Raw genomic sequence first — 17979 nt, 5'->3', positions numbered from 1 at the left:
GAGGTGCCAGGCGCCTATGGTATGGATGCGGCGGGACCCGATCCTGTTCATCGAATCCATCTGTGCAGATGGTGAAGGATGGGCGGCTGCATAAGCCAGCACGGGGCTGAACCGTCAGACCAGGCTGGGGTGTGTGGGAGAGGCAGCGAGCCTCACCCACCGTCCCCTGGGCACTGTCCCCACTTTGTGGCCACCTCGGCTGAAAGGGATGGATTGGCTTTATTCTGTACCAAGTCAGGATTCATAGGGCAGGCAGGTGGAGAAGCGCTGATTCGGAGGCCTGTGGGGTCCGAGGGACAGGATGCCCCCAGTCCTATTAGAGTGTCTGCGAGGCCACGTAGGGGCAACTCATCTGTGCTCTTGAGGAACTGGCAGATCACCGCGAGCTCAAAACTTGGGAGACGGCCTGGTGGCTGAAATGGGCCCGCAGATAGCGCTGCCCTGCGCAGATGAGAGGAGACGCCCAGCTCCCCTCTTCCTCTCAGGATCCGTGGAGCAGCTACTGGTCTCTAGGCTAGGGGTTCCCCATGTGGACGGCCTGGCCGTGGCCCAGAACTTGTGCCCAGAGGTTTGAGCATCCAGCAGCTGCCCCCTGGGCATTTGTCCGCGGGGTCTCAAGCCTCTCTGCATCCTGCCCTGCACTGGGCGCCCCTCATGCCGAGGCCAAGTGCTCCCCAGGCACCCATCAGTCCCTGGGAGGCTGTGACCTGCCCATCCCCTCCATGTTCACACTGTGCTGCCCTCTCTGGCTGCCGCTTGATGGCTGGAGGGCCCGGTGGGACCGCAGGGCACCCCTGTCTCCATGCTCACAGCCATGTGACACACGCATTGAGTCTTTCCAGCTGACCGTGGTCCCTTACTGTCCTGTCTGTTCTGGTGCCCGAGTTGCCCCGAGTTGGCTGCGGAGCCCTGCAGCAGCCTGTGTGTGCGCGAGATGTCCTGTCATTCTTGGAGTGCCGCCTCGCTTCCTTGTGCTGTCACATCATCCCCATACCCTGCACCCCTGGCTGGAGTCAGTCACATCTCCAGGAGCCCCGGTTCCTCTCAGTGGACACGTGTTAGGAGTTAGGGTTAGGGCGTGGGGTGCTCACTGTCGTTAGGGCACTGCTGTCCCAGGCCACCTTCTCTGTGACCCCACAGGCTCCCCACTTGCCACATCCCTCCTGGACGTCCATCTCTGGGGTTTCCACTGCTCTGGGCCTCTTGCCCCCTCCATTCGACACCACCCTCTGCCAGGTCACAGTCTGATCCCACCCCACCTCACCACAGGGCTCTGGTTCCTGCCGTTACTGTGAGGGTAGCTTGTGGCCCCTGCCCTGCCTCCAACTCTGAGGCCCAAGACCCTCCCTACACGTTCCTTCCCTGAGGTCAGCCGTGCCCTGCACTGCCCACCCCATAGCCAGGGCATGCTGGAATCGTCTCTGCCTGGCTGTGCGGTGGGCAGGGCCAGGAGCAGCCCAGCACCACCTGAGGCCCTGGAGGGGGTGCAGGGAAATGGGGCCGACAAGGAAGCTGGGGGACCTGGGTGGCCCTGTATGAAGATGGGTGACCAGAGGCAGTGCCTGGACCAAGGCAGTGACAGCAAGTTGCCTGTCCCAGCTTCCAGCAGCCAAAGCCAGGGAGGTCCTGCCCTGAGACCTGTGCCGTGTCCTGCTTCCTCTGCTGGGCAGAGCCTACCCACCTGCAGCAGGCCAGGGTCTGGGGCCGCACACACACATACACACTTGGCACCCTTGGATCTTTGTGTCCTGTGTGACCCTGCTCACCCTCCTGTCCCCCACAGCAGAAGACGAGGACGTGCTGGCCTTCAACCTGCAGCACCTAGCCACGCTGGCCACAGCCTGGTCCCTGGTGGAGGCCGCCAGCCTGGACAGCACAGTGGCTTCTACCCAGCCCCCAGCTGCCGACCTTCATGGTGGCCCCAGGCTCACACCCCGCATGCAGATCCTACAGCGCAAGGACACCTGGACCCCCAAGACCAAGCCCGTGAGTGGGTCCTGTTCCACATCCCTAGCACCATGACAGTGCAGGGTGACCCTGCACACCCAGGCTGCCATCCACCAGCCCGTCCTGGCTCTCAGACCCCTGCACCCCATCCCGCACGCAGGTCTGCCCCCTGAAGGCCGCCATCGACCGTCTGGACACCCAGGAGGTGGAGATGCGCGTACGGCTGGCAGAGCTGCAGCGGCGCTACAAGGAGAAGCAGCGGGAGCTGGGTCGCCTGCAGCGTAGACATGACCATGAGTACGTGGGGGGGCAGACCCGCGGCTGTCGCCCTGCCCCCCATGGCCACTGCTGGAGGCACTGCCCACTCCCTCGCGGGCAGAGGCCATTCCAGAATGGCTCGGAAGCTGGGATCGGGAAGCCTCTCAGAGGTGGGGTACTCAGGAGACCTGGAAGTGCGGCTTTTGGCTGGCCAGGAAACCAAGTAGAGGGGGCCAGGGAGTCAAGGGTAGAACCAGTCACCCCGAAGAGGCCAGGTCAGGAAGATGCTGCTCCACAGGTCGGGTGGGCTTAGCACCCAGAAAGGGTCTGCAGGCAGGGCTGCAGGGGACGGGCAGCAGGCTCCCGGCTGAGCTTTGAGAGTGCCTGTCTGCCCCCAGCGGCTTTCTGGGCAGTGTCTAGTCGTGGACGTGTCAGGGTGATGGGACGGGGGGCACTAAGCCTCTGACAGCACCCCTGGGATCCCCAGGAGAGAAGAAGGTTCCCGCAGCAGCCCGGCAAGGCGGGGTCCTGGCCGGCCGAGGAAGCGCAAACACTCCAGCTCGCTGCCTGCCTTGCGGCCTGGGGGCCAGCTCTCCAGGAGTGATGGCAAGAAAGCCAAGTGAGTCCTGCATGCAGGGGACGGCTGGACAGGGCCGGCCTAGGTGCGCTCCAGCTCCTCTCGGGCTTTTCCTGCTCCCTGGGCTGTGGCCCCTCCACAGCTGCTGAGGCAGTGTCCAGTGCAGAGCCCTGCTCGGGGGAGGCACCCCCAAGTGCAGACACCCCTGCTTGTGCCTAGCCCTCACACCGGTACCAGTCTTCAGGAAAGCCACAGCACCAGGTCTCGACCACGCCAGCTCTGAACCAGGCTGCGGCCAAGGCCTGGCCCCCTCACGTGCGAGGCGGCGTTGCGTAAAAGGCTCTTTATCTGCACTGTATAAAGTCGTTGGTCACGCTGTGCTGCCGCTCACGGCTGCCGCGAGATGTTATTATCCATTACCCGCCCGGCGCGGTCGTTGGCGCACTCCCGGGCCGGGTATAATTGTCCTTCTCGGCTACAAATTGCCTCTCCCGGCAGGCCCATTTGCATAAATCCTCCGAGCTCCTCCAAACACGATTGGCGCGCGTGCACACTGCATCAATCCTGATGATTTGGTAATAATAGTTAAATCGGCACTAAATGGTTCCTTCAATTAAGACAGAGGCAAAAAATTAATCTCAGGGCTTTATGTCACAAAACATTAGCAAATGCAGAGAAGGTTACAGGGCAGGGGAGTTTGTGTGGGCTGCAGGAAGGGATTCACCATATGGCTGGAGTGCCTCAGAGCTGTCCCTCCACCCAGGCCAGGTGTCACCCAAAGGGGGGCTCCAGGGATATCCCTTTGAGAACCCGCCAGTAGCGTGAGGGCTGGTGGGCAGAACAACACCACTGGAGGCCGGGGTCTTGGCCGGGGGCCTCGTGGGGGGTGCTCTGCACAGAGTTGGGGTGGGCCCTGGAGCAGCTGCCCTGTTGCTCTGGAGCCTCCATTCCCAAACCCCAGCCTGGAGGCTTGAACATAAGCCACTTTCCTGTGTGACCAGAGAAGCCAGGCCCTGGCTAGAGAACAGCGGCTTCAGGGTAGGGAAGGAAACCGAGTCCAGAGCCCTCCTTTCCTGCCGCCTCCCCCACCTTCAGCCCCTGTCCCTGCTCTCCACGTTGCTGGGCCCCGTGGCAGTAGGAGGCAGTTGGACCCAGGGGATAGGCTTTTTGCTGTGCAGGAAGTGGGAGGGTCATGTGGGGTGGCAGGAAGCTGGGGTCTAGGAGGCCCCCTGAGCTGCAGGGCTTCCTGCCTGGCCTCCTCAGCCAGAGGCCCAGCCTCCTTGCTGGCCAGGAAGGTGAAAAGGGGCATCCGGCCACACAAGGCTAAGGCCCCACTGGGCTCCCAGTGCCTGTGTGAAGCTCATTCTCATGAGTGCCCAGGCTCCCAGCCCCATTGGAAGTGGACCCTGTCCCTGGGAAGCTGTCCCTCCCTCCGTGCTCTTGGTTCCTGACTCTGGTAGGGTTGAGCCTTGGACACTTAACCAAGAGCCAGGCCTGGGCCTGTTCCCCACCCCAACCTCACCAACAGGGACCCATGCTACTGTGCCATTTACCAGATGAAAAGGCTGGGGCCACAGTTTCAGGCATACGGGCCAGGCGGTTACAGGGCCTGAACACTGGGCTGCCTCTCGAGGCCCAGGGCCCCTGCCAGTCCCCAGCCTCTCTCACTGGACACCACCCAAAAGGTATCCCTCCTAGGCAGGCGGGATAAACACAGTGTGGGAAAAGAGATACCCACTTCCAGCAGGGTCTAGCAGGAGACAGGCAGATACGGGGCCAGAACCACTGAGGGCTGGTGATTGGTGGGCAGAGAGGGCTAGCAGGTCCCCATGCTGGGCCAGTGCTGCCTCAGCTCCCCAGAACCCCAGAGTGCCAAGGCCTGCCCTGGCCACACAGCTTGGAGAGAACAAGGCTTGGGCACCCAGGCAGGCTCCCGGACCTGCGCTCACCTGTGCCCATGGCACTCTTGCCCCTAGGACAGTGCGGGCCAACTTGAGCCTGCTGTGTGCAGAGCTTCAAGGCAGCGAAGAGCCCATGAAGAAGCGGAGCAAGCTGGAGAAGAGCGTCTACTTGGGCCTGCAGACGGCCTCTGCGGTGAGCCACGGCTGCATCACCCCAGGGGGATGTCGGGATGGGGAGCAGGTGGCACACGTTCACCCAGCCCGGTACTAACACCTGGCAGGGATGCCCCTAGCTCAGACGAGCCAGCCCAGCCTCTGCAAGCTTTGGGTATCTCGGCAGTGGAGGTGGGGCTTCGGTGGGCTAGGGTGAGGGAGCCAGTCACTGCCTGTACACCCCACTGACCTTTTCCCACCTCGCCTCCTGTCATCCGAAGGGGACCTGCCCAGGGAGCAAGCATTCTGCCAATCGGAGGGCGGCCCTGACCCTTCTAGGCGTGGCTCTGAACCCCCTGTCCAGGGGCCTGCAGCCCACCCTTCTCTCCAGGGTCAGGAGCCAGACCTGTCCCTCTCAGATCAGGAGCTAATGACCAAACCCATGGCGCCCTGGTCCCTGGCCTCCCCTTGCCCAAAGGTTACCTGTGTGGGTGGGTAGAGTGGGCATTGTGGGGTAGGTGACAGTCATGAGCATCAGCCCCAGGGGCAGCCTGGTGACCCCAGGCCAGATGTCCTCTCAGCCTTTTGAGGGCAAGGCTTCAGGGCTCCTGTCTTCCGAGCCCTAAACTGATAGGGGGAGCCCCGGGACCTGTGGCTGGGGCAGGGGGAGGAGTGCAGCCGCGGCCTTCCTGTTCACAGGAGAAGATTCGGTGTAAGAAAAGCAGCAGCCAGGGCGAGCTGGCATCCTCGGTGGCCCACAGGGTGGCTCAGCTGAAGCCGAAAGTCAAGAGCAAGGGGCTGCCTACTGCCCTCAGCCCCTTCCCTCGGAAGGAAGCCGCCCCAGGTGGGCGCATCCGGAAGAAGCTGTCCCGAACCAAGAATGCCAAGGTGTCTGGGGCAGCCCAGCACGCGCAGCCTGATGGTGATGGTGTCAGGGAGATGCCCAGGTTCCCAGCCCAGCCAGCGGGAACTGTGGCACATGAGCCAGGCAAGTTGGTGTGAGCAGCTGCAGCCAGGACCTGCAGGCTCGGTCACCCGATGGCTGGGGATAGGTACACAGGGTGGAGGCCGCCACTAGAGGCAGCTTGGGGCACCTGTCACAGACAGGCGAGGAAGAAGCCCTGCCTCAGGACAGCTCAGTGTTCTCTGAGTGGGGAGGAAAGAAGCCCCTGGATGCATCCTGGAGAGCAGCAGGGTTAAAAATAGCCAATCAGCCCTCCAACTGCCCCTGCCGCCTCCTGCAGCATCCGCCATGCTGACCAGAGGTTATCTCTGCCCCCAGCAGACGTGTCCAGAAACAGGAGCCTGGAAAAACAGTCTTTTCCTCCCTTGGCCTTCCCCTGGGGTCAGAGGCCTGAGAAGGAACAAAGGCAGGCTGCTGAGGGGTGGCAGGGGCATTCCCGGCCAGTGGGTGGCAGGAGAGGAAGGAACTGCCCTGGGGAGAAGCCAGCCCTGCGAGGTGACGCTGTAAGAAGACCACTCCCATCCTCACTCCAGCTGCCCCCGCCAAAACCAGCCCCAAGGACGTGGCGGGGGGCTCCCCCTACAGTCCCCCCCGTGGACCTGGACGATAGGCCCTAGCCCCTTCCTGAATGGCCATGGTCAATGCCAAACCCAGCCCTCTCCGCTCCGTGCAGGCAGTGGCTCTGACAGCGAGGACTGCCAGGCGCTCCTGGGGACAGAGGCAGCCCCCAAGGACCCCAGGCTGGTGCTGCACCCTGGGGCTGGCGTGGCCGTCCTGGGACCCTCGCCCTCCTCTGTGGTCAAGATGGAAGCCAACCAGAAGGCCAAAAAGAAGAAAGAGAGGCAGGGCCTGCTAGGTAACCAGGAGCACGGGGCAGGCTGGGGCACAGGGCGCCAGCAGCAGGGGCCTCGCAACAGCCTGCCTCCTCCCCCAGGGGCCTGCCGCCTGTCCAGCCCCGAGAGCGAGGTCAAGATCAAGAGGCGGGCAGTGAAGGCCAAGGTGGGCGCCAAACTAGAGCGGGCCCCGGGGCGGCGGCCCCCAGGTGCACCGGGCAAGAAGAAAGCCAAGGGCAAGGCCAAAGGCGGCCTGAGGGCAGAGCCGGGGACTGGCGCCAGCAGGGACCCTCTCTTCAGCCCCACCCGGGCCTTCGCCTGCCGAGACGAAGGCAAATTGGCCAGTGAGCGCCTCAAGAGAGCCACACGGAAGAGCACCATGCTGCAGCCGGTACTTCGGGTGAGGCCAGCAGGGCAGTGGGCACTGAGACGGCCATGGGCATCCCAGGGGCCGAGCCCCAGGGAGGAGGGCGCAGGCAGGGACAGGCTTCCCAAGGCCCCCCATCTCCCGCCAGTGCTCCGAGCCTGGGCTGAGTCTGAGTCACAGCCTGGCCACTGCCACGCTCACCTCTGTCCTCTGCATCCACTCCGTGCACAGCGGAAGAACGGGGCTCTGTCCATCACGCTGTCAGCCCGCAACGCCAAGGCCATCCTGGGGAAGGGCAGGAAGCTGGGCAAGGTGAAGAGCAAGACCGTCAGCAAGCAGGTACCAGCGCCCCCAGCCTGGGAGCCCAGCCTCGGCCAGCCCTCCCACCTTGCCCTGGCCCCCTGCTGACCCCTGTGCCCCGCCTAGGGCCAAGGTCGTGCCGTGAGCCAACTGCTAGAGAGCTTTGCTGTGGAGGATGACTTCACCTTCGACCACGACAGCAGCTTCTCAGAGGAGGATGAGGAGCAAGAAGGGGAGGAGGAAGAGGCATCCAGGGGCTTGCTGAGCGTTGAGCAGAGCGCTGCTCTGGGTGAGCAGTCCAGGAGATGGGTGGCGTGGGCACAGGGTGGGAGTGGGGTGCATGCCCGGGCTCCAGTGACCCACCACCTCCACTCCACAGCACGCTCCTGCACCATCCACAAAGAAGACCTGCAGGATGGGCTGCCCGTGCTCATCCCCAAGGAGGACAGCCTGCTGTATGCCGGCAGCGTCAGGACCCTGCAGCCCCCTGACATGTATGTGAGCCCCGGCCTGGCAGGAAGGTGGGGGCTGTGCCTGGTGGGCACTGAGTCTCCACCGGCCCCTCACTGCCCCACTGCCTGTAGTTACAGCATTGTCATCGAGGGTGAGAGAGGCAACCGGCCCCGTATCTACTCACTGGAGCAGCTCCTGCAGGAGGCGGTGAGTGCATGGCTGGGGACTGCAGGTGGGTTTGCCTGGACCCTGGCCCTACCTACTCATGGGCCACCACTCCCTGCACCCTGCAGGTTCTTGATGTCCGGCCACAGTCCAGCCGGTACCTGCCACCGGGCACCCGAGTCTGCGCCTACTGGAGCCAGAAGTCTCGTTGCCTCTACCCAGGCAACGTGGTCCGAGGTGAGCATGACCCCCAGAGTGGCTGTGGAGACCCTTGGCCCACAGTGTCGCCAGCCCTGCAGACTAGAGTGTGCCAGATCTGAGACAGATGATCTAATCAGCTCCCCGGTGGCCACAGAAAAGCAAGCAAGCGGGTATGGGGACCAAGGGGGAGCCTCACATGTCCAGCTAGGCAGACGAGGTTGGCAAAGGACCCAGAGTGCCATGCCAGCATCACTGAGCTCATCACAGGCACCCAGCTGCCCCAGCGGAACTCCTGACCCCGTGGCGGGGCAGCTGGGAAGGCTTCTGGTGTTCTGGTGGGACAGGCGCGGGCTGCTCTTGGGGCTGCCGGGCAGCTCCAAGGCCAGGTGGGGTCAGGGAGCAGATGCAGGCCAGCTCAGCGCCCAGCGTCCTCCCACTTGCCCATCTCAGCACAGGCCCAGCAGGGCCAGCCACATGCTCAGGCCGCACCCCATCCACAGGTGCCTCCGGTGATGAGGAGGAAGACCTGGACTCCGTGCTGGTGGAGTTCGATGATGGAGACACGGGCCACATTGCCGTCTCTAACATCAGACTGCTTCCTCCAGACTTCAAGATCCAGTGTGAGCCCCGGAGAGCGCGGGTGGGGCCCCCTCCTGCCCCGTCGGTCCCTGTGTCCCACACCGAGGCCTCCACCGGCTCTGGACAGGCCTCCAAAGGGTGGGATGAGGGGTGAAGGTCACCCCTTGGACCTCCACTGAGCCCCTCTTCTTGCTGTGCAGGTACAGAGCCCTCTCCAGCCCTGCTGGTGTCCAGCAGCTGCCGGAGAACCAAGAAAGCATCCAGCGAAGGCCCCCCACCTAGTGAAGCCCCCACCCCCAGCCTGTCCCCCAAAGCGCAGGATAGTTCCGAAGCATCAAAGACTTCCGGGAAGAAATCTGTCGGCAAGGACAAAGCTGGTATTTGCAGGACTGAGGAGACCCTGGGGCAGGGGAGGGCCCCTCTGGGTGAGGGACTGGGCGGAGTGGGCGGAGGCAGCCTCTGGGCCCAGCCAGTCCCTCTGATTCTGCCCGGCTTCCCCCCAGGCAAAACTGACCTCCTCACCTCAGGTGCCAAATCCCCCTCGGGGGCCTCAGACCACTTCCTAGGCCGCCGGGGCAGCCCCCTGCTCAGCTGGTCAGCAGTGGCACAGACCAAGCGGAAGGCAGTGGCTGCAGCGGCCATGAGCGCCAAAGGCCCAGGGGTGCTGCAGAACCTCTTCCAGCTCAACGGCAGCACCAAGAAGCTGCGGGCCCGCGAGGCCCTGTTCCCTGTGCACAGCATGGCCGCACCTGTGTTCGGCAACGGTTTCCGGGCCGACTCCTTCAGCAGCCTGGCCAGGTCCTATGCACCCTTTGTTGGTGGGACTGGGTCAGGCCTGCCTGGGGGCAGCCACAAGCTTCTACGGGCCAAGAAGGCTGAGCGAGCGGAGGCTGAGAAGGCCGGGCGACGCCGGGTGGGCAGCGAGTTTCTAGTCAAACTGGACCACGAGGGAGTGACCTCCCCCAAGAACAAGAGCTGCAAGGCACTGCTTGTGGGCGACAAGGACTTCGGCCCCAAGCTGGGGCGGCCCTTGCCTAGCCCCAGTTACGCACATCCAGCCCTCGTGGGCAAGGACAAGAAAGGGCGGCCGCCCGTCCACCCGCTGCCCATGGGGCTGGCGCTGCGCAAGTACGCAGGCCAGGCCGAGTACCCCCTGGCCTGTGATAGTGACTGCCCCAGCTCCTACTCAGAGGAGGACGAGGATGGGCCGGAGCTGGCTGCCGGCGTGCCCTCCCGCTTCCTCACCCGGCTCTCCATGTCCTCCTCCTCCTCGGGCTCGTCCACTTCCTCCTCCTCGGGCTCTGTGTCCACCTCCAGCCTCTGCTCCTCAGACAACGAGGACTCCTCTGACAGCTCAGACGATGAGGACCCGGCCCTGCTGCTGCAGACCTGTCTCACCCACCCCGTGCCTGCCCTCCTGGCCCAGCCCGAGACCTTGCGCTCCAAGGGCGGCAGCCCCCATGCCCATGCCCAGCGCTGCTTCCTGTCCAGGGCCGCAGTGGCCAGTGCGGGCGCCGGCCCAAGTGTTGGCAAGTCCAAGCTCAAGCGCAAGGAGGCCCTGAGCTTCTCCAAAGCCAAAGAGCTTTCCCGGAGGCAGCGGCTGCCCTCCGTGGAGAACCGGCCAAAGATCTCGGCCTTCCTGCCTGCCCGGCAGCTGTGGAAGTGGTCCGGGAACCCCACACAGGTAGGTGGGCTGCCAGAGGCTCCCTGGCAGACCCACAGATGCCGCCTTGAGGTCTGCTATGTTCCCTGGGTAGACTTGGGTAGATGGGATTTTTACCCTGGTGAAAGGCACTGTGGTGGACAGCTCTGTACGTGTCTCTGCCCCCAGAGCCACGGTGCCTTTTGAGTCCACTGTAGTCCTTCTGTCCTGCCCCGGTGTGGGGGACAAATCCGGGCATGGCCTGCCTTGTCTTGGGTGGTGTTTGGGTGGCTTCCTCCAGTGGCTGTGTGGCTGCTCCCCACCCTTGCAGTGCCCTCTGCACACACACACTCATACACCCCACACACCCCTGGCCCTCAGCCGCTCTCCCCATGTCTCCCCTGCAGAGGCGGGGCATGAAGGGCAAGGCCAGGAAGCTGTTCTACAAGGCCATTGTCCGGGGCAAGGAGACACTGCGCGTCGGGGACTGTGCAGTGTTCCTGTCGGCTGGGCGGCCCAACCTTCCCTACATCGGCCGCATCGAGAGCATGTGGGAGTCCTGGGGCAGCAACATGGTAGTGAAGGTCAAGTGGTTCTACCACCCTGAGGAGACCAAGCTGGGGAAGCGGCAGAGTGATGGGAAGGTGAGGGCAGGGCAGGTTCAGCAGGGTCCAGCCCCTCCGTCGGGCCCTTCGGAGGCCGGCACCCACAGCCATTGCCACCCGCCATGCCAAGGGGAGTGGTCAGCTGGAGCCCTGCCCTCCCCACCTGGCCGGCCAGTACAGAGGCCCGGCTGCAGTGGGCTTCAGGCTTGGCGCGGGGGCTGTCACCCGCACACCCCAGCTGTGCTTCTGAGGCTCCCAGCAAGATCTAAAGCAATCACATCCCCTGGGGATCTGTTACTGAGCAGCCTTGGCTCTAAGCAGGTCTCGTTCACACCTAGGATTCAGAGCAGCCCCCCAAGGTGGGCTCTCTGCTCCCCGAGATAGAAAATGCCCCCACCCTGCCCTTCCCAGAGGAGAGCCAAGTTTCCTCCAAAGAAAGGAGTTTCCAGCTCTACTTTCTGAGGGTTCCCCCGCACAGACTCCTGGGTCTTCATCAGAGCCGCGCTGAGGTGCCCCCTTCTGAGCACTCAGTCTTCCTGGGTGTTGGGGGCACAGACCAAGGCCCTCCCTGACTCCTGCCCTGCAGAACGCGCTGTACCAGTCCTGCCACGAGGACGAGAACGACGTGCAGACCATCTCCCACAAGTGCCAGGTGGTGGGCCGCGAGCAGTATGAGCAGATGACCCGGGGCCGCAAGCACCAGGACCGGCAGGACCTCTACTACCTGGCAGGCACCTACGACCCCACCACTGGGCGCCTGGTGACGGCCGAAGGTGTGCCTGTGCTGTGCTGAGCCCACTGAGGCCTCCCGCCCTCCCCAGGCCCGCATGTGGAGGTCAGGCTGAGCCAGGGGTAAGTCTGAAAAAATATGCAACCCCACTGAGGCGACACCAGGCTTTTCCACGACTGTCCCTGGAAAGAGCACCCTTGGCGTGGACTCGGGTCCCATCCTGTCTGCCATGGAGGGTCAGGCCGGCCCTCGAGGCCCTGCTGCTCTGTTTTCCCACGTCACAGTTCTCAAGAGATTAGAACCCAAGCCATATACCCCTAGTACCTCCGACTGTCTCCCACCAGGGAAAGCAGAAATCAGGTGTGTTGTCTATTTATTTCTCTATGTAAATATTGTATTTCCATGGGGAAGTTTTATGGAAAAAAAGTGGAAAGGCTTTTTCCCCACCCGCGTGACATGGGTGTGCGTGTGTGTGTGTGTGTGTGTGTGTGTTTGCGTGCGCACGGCGGTTTTGTTCTGGAGTTACCTTTGGAAATGCACTGTTCTCCTCAGCCTAGCTGAGTCCCCCGGGGCTTAGGGGGCCTAGGCCATAGGATGGCTGGAGGGACCCTTGCTGCCCGGCAGCCTCTGGGGCCTGACTGTAAAGCGAAAGGCACGCTCGCCTTTGCTTCAGTACATCCTGTGTTGGGCTCGGGGATGGTGATCCGGGAGAAGGGATTCTGACAACAAGAAAAAAACCAGGATCAGCCTGTCCCCCACTCTGGGAAGGACTGCAGCCATGTGTATCTTACCTCTACTTAAGACAAAAACGAACAAATATTTTATTTATCAATAAGAAAAAGTGATGTTTTGGATTTATTTCCTAAGTATTCCAATTATTTCTGATTTCTGTTTCCTTGGCCAGTTTTCCCCAAGCAGAGCAATTGGGCCCCAGCCCCTGTGCCCCGTGCCCTGTGGCCCCGCCGGATTGCCCTTCACCCCCTTCCCTTTCCAGGGAGCAGCAGGGCTGCAGTGGTGGGGTGGCTGGACCAGGCCTTCTGGGCTGGGGCTGGACCGCAGTCCCCCACTCCTTCCACACCACAGGGCGGGCAGTGGCTGTGAAAGACACCCTTTCCCGCCTGACCCCTTCCCCTGCCTCGCTCTCACTGATGACCACGCTGGCCCTGGGAGGGGGCTGGCACCCTCAGACCCCCCTGCCCACCCCCTGGTGCTTTCTGGGCCTTCTCTGCAGCCACTTGCCAGCCCTGTCCCCAAGAGCCCAGGAGAGGCCGGCACCCTCCCGTCCCCCACAGAGAGCAGGCCAGTCCCACCACCTGGAGACCCCACCCACCCCACAAGGCCTCTGCCCTGCGGGAGCTGCAGGGAAGCCCCCGGGAGGCGAGAGGTGTGCAGGCACCCACTGGAGCCCCGGCCTCTATTCCCTGCTCTGGCCAGTCAGGAGCACCCCACCCTGGGGCCTTGTTTTCCCCAAAGCGCCACTCCTGGCGGCTCCACTGGAACCCAAGGGTGGGGAGGGGGACCCTACACCCACCCCAAGTCTGCCCTGTGTCCCGCTCGAGTGCAATATTTCATTCCTGGTGGTGCCTGGGGAGATGGCCCTCAGTGCCCCTCACAGCTGAGGAACCAGAAAGTCGTCACGTGGAGGCAAAGGCCCAGCTGCCAGCCTGGGATCTGCGCTGGTCTGGCCTGAGTGCAGGGACAGAGGCTGCTTTCCTGGCCACCTCTTTGCCTTCAGCCAGGCTTTCCCCTTCGTTTGTATTTTTCTTTTCTCTTTTCCCTCCCTGTCTGTGTGCGTGCGGGCAGTGTGACCCCCCCTTCTCCGTGGTTAAACGTGGCGGAAGCACGATTCTTGTACATGTGTAAACTAAGAGGATGGTTGGATTTTTTTTCAATGTAAACACTAAAAACACAAAGGTTTTATGAACAGCAAACTCTATGTAAAGGCATTTTAGTATTAAATTTTTTATTGATAACTTGCTTAAGAATAAATATATGGACTATTGTACAGGTTTTCGGTGGTCCGGATGGTGCCTCTGCCTGGCGTCCTGTGTGCCGGGTCCGCCGTGACTCCCTGAGAGCTGGGGCACAGCTCCTGGGCCTGGCCTGGGCCTCCCCTCCTGCCCCTGGTGGCAGACTGGAAAGGGAGAGGGCTGGCCTCCGCTTTGGAGACTCCCAGAGTGGGGTCCTCTTGAGCCCAGAAGCTCTCCCCTGTGGCAGGTCTGTCACCAGTCCAGTCCAGTCTGAACCCATCCACATGACCAGAAGAGGTTCTTTCAGAAGGGGGGCAAGGTGGGATCGAAGCGCACAGAGGCAGCTGGGCATGGTACCAGACACCCATGATCCCAGAACTCTAGGAGGCTGAGGCAGGAGGATCATAGGTTCAAGTCCATCTGGGCAACTTGGCAACTTAGCAAGACCCTGTCTCAAAATAAATGAAGAGGCTGGAGACCTAACAGTGTGAAGGGCATGGGTTCAATCCCCAGTGCCTCAAAAAAAAAAAAAAAAAAAGCATAACTGAAGGGGAAGGATGGCCTCCAAGGCCCACTCTGAGCACTATGCATGCCAGAAATGAATGCTCCGAACAGCAGATGCCCTCCCGGGAAGGGTAGGAATTGATTCATTCAACAAACATTTTCTCTGCTGACAACTGTGCAGGAGACAATAAATAAACGACAGTCCTGATTGTTAGATGGAAGATTGCATAGCCCTGAGAGGCGGCCTGAGGTCAGAGTATGTGTCAGGAATGGGGGTACAGTGCACCTCCTACCTGGACAGAGCCCACCCATGTGCTGCAGACCAGGAAGACCCTCACCAGCGAGGGGATGCTCCTTGCTCTCATCTCTAGCCTGCCCCTGTGTGTAAGGGGTTGCAGGACCGTATGCACACATGTGCACACTGGTGCAACTCCCCACCCCCGTGTTCCTCCAAGGGACAGACCGGTCCAACCCCACCCCAGGAGGCAGAAGGCCCGAGTGCCGCTGGCCCAGCCAGGACCTGTGACGTGCGGCCTGGGGACACTAGTCTCCACAAACTTCCTCAGCACTGCAGGGCCTGCCCAGTGGGGATCGGGATCACTTCCAGGGGTTCCTGACCCAAACGGTACAGACACTGCCCTCAGACCCTGAGGCCATGGCCTGGCGGCCCCTCCTGGTGCAGTGACTCGGGTCCGCCCCACTGGCGCCCAGAGCTGGCAACTTGGGGAGCCATGCCCAGGCCCACAGCTGCAGGGCAATACAGGGTGCCTGTGGCCGGGGCTTCTGACCTCGAGGCCCCTGGGGCAGAGGAGAGAGGGGTAGGGTAGGGCCAGACGCCTGTGGTCTTGGGAAACCCAGCTTTGGTAGCTCTGGCACTTGCTGTGTGGAATCCAGCCTGGGACAGAGCCAGGGTAGGAAGGAGGTCTGGTCACTACCTGAGATCCTGGGGTCCTGAGCAAGGAATTTAACATAGCCCCCTCCTCCTGCCCAGCTAGATCACCCAAGGAGGTCAGCGGCGAGGCAGGAGCTCTGCAGGAGAGCAGTGGGGCCAGGGTGGGAATGACAAGGCACAGGAAGGTGGACGACAGGCCTGGACACCAGCATTGGGCCTCCCGAGCTACCAGAGACAGCAAAGCAGACAAAACTGACTGTCCCTGGGGTGGTCCTAGCAGGCTTCCTGGAGGAGGTGCTGCCCAAGCTGAGTCTTGCAGGAACCCAGGGCAAGCAGAGGATGGACAAGGACCTCGCTGGTGGCCAAGAGGTGAGCTAGAATGTGGCAGAGGCCCGGTGACTGTGCCTCCCTCAGAACAGGAGGGGACCAGCGCCCTCCGCTGAGCAAGGGAACTCAGGCTGAAACTGTCCACGGTCAGGGCCACTCTCTCCATGGCCCGAGGGTCAGGAATGGAAGGGCCAGGCTGACCCAGGCTCTGGCCCCAAGAGAAGGGCTGGGATAGGGTATAGGAGCGCCGCACTGAGACCTGGAAACGGGGCTGGGGTGCTGACTGAAGTGTCACCAACTGGCCCAGGTTGTAGCCCCGGGACAGACATCCCCAGGGACAGGCCCCTAGGGCATAGCAGGCTTAGGTTAGCCCCCATGGAGGTCTAGCTTCCCTGAGGAGTTGTGCAGGGAGCAGAACACAGCCCAGCGCACCTTGACCCCTGCTCCCCAGGGGCATCCTTACCCCAGACAAGGTGGGCCCAGCCCTTCCTTGCTGCCCCAAGGAACAGGTTGGGGGCCAAGGGCAGGGTGTGGAGGGAAGGACACAGCCAGGTCGCCCCGGGGCTTAAACATGCAAGACTACACTTTGACCAAGACAAACGAGCCATTATGTGAAATGCTGGAGCAAGATAAATGATGGCACTGGGTGAGCAAGATCAATAAAAGTGATGTTTTATCAGGTAGAAATGACAACCCAGCTGATCGCAATTCGTTTTTAATACCACAAACGAATTGGGGATGAGGGGCCTTTAATTGCTGGTCCCCAGCCCAGGCAAGGTGGCCAGGGCTGGCCGGGCAGTGAGGCTCAGGCCAGGCCAGGCGTGGGGAGGCCACTCCAGCACTCAGCTGTCCAGGGCTTGCCCTGGCACTGGCCTAGCGAGAGGACATGGGCTCAGGCCCCTGGATGTTCTCCTGAGTCTGCAAGGGTGCAAGGACCAGGGAGGGAGCTGCCAGAGCCACCAGGTGCTGGCTAAAGGAAGGAGCAGGAGTGGTGTTCCAGGAGAACAGCCCAGAGCAGTTGCACATCCCCAGGAACGCAGAGGCCCTGTCCCCCGCCCCTGGCCACCCCATACCGTCCCCAGGGGCTCTGGTGAGCCAGCACCTTCCTGCTGTAGGAGCCGGAAGCCACGTGCTTTGTATCCTCAGTCCCCTGCCCAGACTTGGCCCCACACAGGACCCCCGCACCGAGTGGAGCCAGCAAGGAAGCCAAGAGGCTAAAGGGACCCAGGCCTACCGCTGCCACTGCTCCCAGGCAGAAGGAGGGGCAGTGTGAGGCAGGATCCTGCCTCCAAACCAGGCCTCCGAGGGCTGCCTGACTCTTCCCTAGTTCCTGTGTCCTCACCAGCAAATTCATACATACCTTGACTCTCTTGCCACTGTGCCCCCTGCCATGAAGCCAGGATTTCCAAGCCAACATGTGGGCAGGGCCCACCCAGTTCACAGCAGAGGGCTTCAGCCACACCCCCACCTCATTCGGCCGGCTCAGTACCCTCCTGGCTGCAGCAGCTGCGACTCCAAGGCCAGAGGACATACCAAGGCCTTGCCCCACATGGGAAGCTGGAGTCACCCTGCTGTTGGGTCAGGGGTCCCAGCTGTCCCACCCAGCAGCTCCTTGGGGCCCAGGTGACAGACAGTGGTGTGTCTGGCCGTGGCCCTGGGGTGGACTGTGGCCTTACATGGGGGCTGCACTCACTGCCATGGGAAGTGCCCTGCCTGTAGAGAGCATCTGGGACCTGCCTACTCCCTGGAACCCAGGACAGGGCAGCCCAAGCGGGGGGAGGGTGCCCGGAGGCTCTGAACTGCAGAGGAGCAGGAACTTGGAAAGCAGTGGGCTTCCAGCCAGGTGCACAGGCCAGCAGGGGGAGGTGACAGCAGAGCCCCCAGGGCACTGCCATTGCTGCTCCTGTGGCTATCCACGTCCCCAGCACCCAGCCCCTCCCAGGGGACAGTGCTCCCAACCTACGTGAGGCGCAGGGGTGGGGCGTGCTTGGGCCCTCATGAACCGCACTGGGACGCTCCTGTTCCACTCTCCTCACCAGAGCCCCAGACTAGCTCCTGTGGCAACAGAAACCCAGGTTGGTGACTTGGGACACAGAGCCCCACGCCTAAGCGGCCTGGACCCATCCTACTGTAACCCATCCCAGCACGCCATGCTGCTCAGATGCCTGACTCCACTTCCTGCTGCCTCGCACCTGCCCCAGGGGTCCTCTGATCCACACCCACACCCTGGGCATCCTTAGAGGGCTCAGCTCTCGCAGAAAGGGGGCAAGGCTGCCCTCCACACTGCCCTTCTGCATTTAGTCCAGCGTCACGGGCTCATGTCCATAGCCAGCCCTCTGGGGCACTGTGTCAGTTCTGAAGTCCATGCACATGTTCTGACTTCCGTCCAGGAGGAAGGGCAGGCAGGGCAGACAGACAGCTGCCACCACACAGACGGGGCTCTTAGTGAGCTGCACGAGCCTGTGCCACTTCGGGTCTGGGGAAAGCGTTTGTCACCTTAGGCTCCACGTTCCTCTGGCCACATCTGTCTCCTTCCCTCGCTTAGACTGGGGTCTCGGTCATGCTCTACCCCATGCCTCCTCAGCTGTGGAGTCCATGGCAACCAGACAGG

The 17979-nt window shown here is 62.3% G+C and overlaps 1 protein-coding gene across 5 annotated transcripts in view; it reads left to right on the top strand.

Moving 5' to 3' along the window:
- Nucleotides 1-13685, top strand: part of Bahcc1 (BAH domain and coiled-coil containing 1) — a 57739-nt gene extending 44054 nt beyond the window's left edge. For 3 of the 5 annotated variants that reach the window (XM_087208313.1, XM_087208308.1, XM_087208310.1), the window contains exons 12-28: nucleotides 1784-1986; nucleotides 2108-2244; nucleotides 2693-2824; nucleotides 4759-4876; nucleotides 5536-5828; nucleotides 6478-6656; nucleotides 6735-7033; nucleotides 7232-7339; nucleotides 7427-7589; nucleotides 7680-7794; nucleotides 7885-7960; nucleotides 8047-8155; nucleotides 8620-8739; nucleotides 8899-9075; nucleotides 9202-10382; nucleotides 10748-10984; nucleotides 11532-13685. In XM_087208313.1, coding sequence (XP_087064439.1) covers nucleotides 1784-1986; nucleotides 2108-2244; nucleotides 2693-2824; nucleotides 4759-4876; nucleotides 5536-5828; nucleotides 6478-6656; nucleotides 6735-7033; nucleotides 7232-7339; nucleotides 7427-7589; nucleotides 7680-7794; nucleotides 7885-7960; nucleotides 8047-8155; nucleotides 8620-8739; nucleotides 8899-9075; nucleotides 9202-10382; nucleotides 10748-10984; nucleotides 11532-11738 — 3854 coding nt within the window. In that variant the 3' untranslated portion in view covers nucleotides 11739-13685. The remainder of the gene's footprint in view (nucleotides 1-1783; nucleotides 1987-2107; nucleotides 2245-2692; nucleotides 2825-4758; nucleotides 4877-5535; nucleotides 5829-6477; nucleotides 6657-6734; nucleotides 7034-7231; nucleotides 7340-7426; nucleotides 7590-7679; nucleotides 7795-7884; nucleotides 7961-8046; nucleotides 8156-8619; nucleotides 8740-8898; nucleotides 9076-9201; nucleotides 10383-10747; nucleotides 10985-11531) is intronic. The other 2 variants (XM_087208311.1, XM_087208312.1) reach the window with 2 other exon arrangements.
- Nucleotides 13686-17979: the final 4294 nt, after the last annotated feature.

Source organism: Heterocephalus glaber, unplaced genomic scaffold (assembly GCF_053883595.1).
Source record: "Heterocephalus glaber isolate CG9 unplaced genomic scaffold, H.glaber_assembly_v1.0 deba00000937, whole genome shotgun sequence".
In the NCBI taxonomy this organism is placed as follows: Eukaryota; Metazoa; Chordata; class Mammalia; order Rodentia; family Bathyergidae; genus Heterocephalus; species Heterocephalus glaber.
The sequence above is the reverse complement of the archived record's forward strand: the minus strand, read 5'-3'. Positions and strand labels throughout refer to the sequence as shown.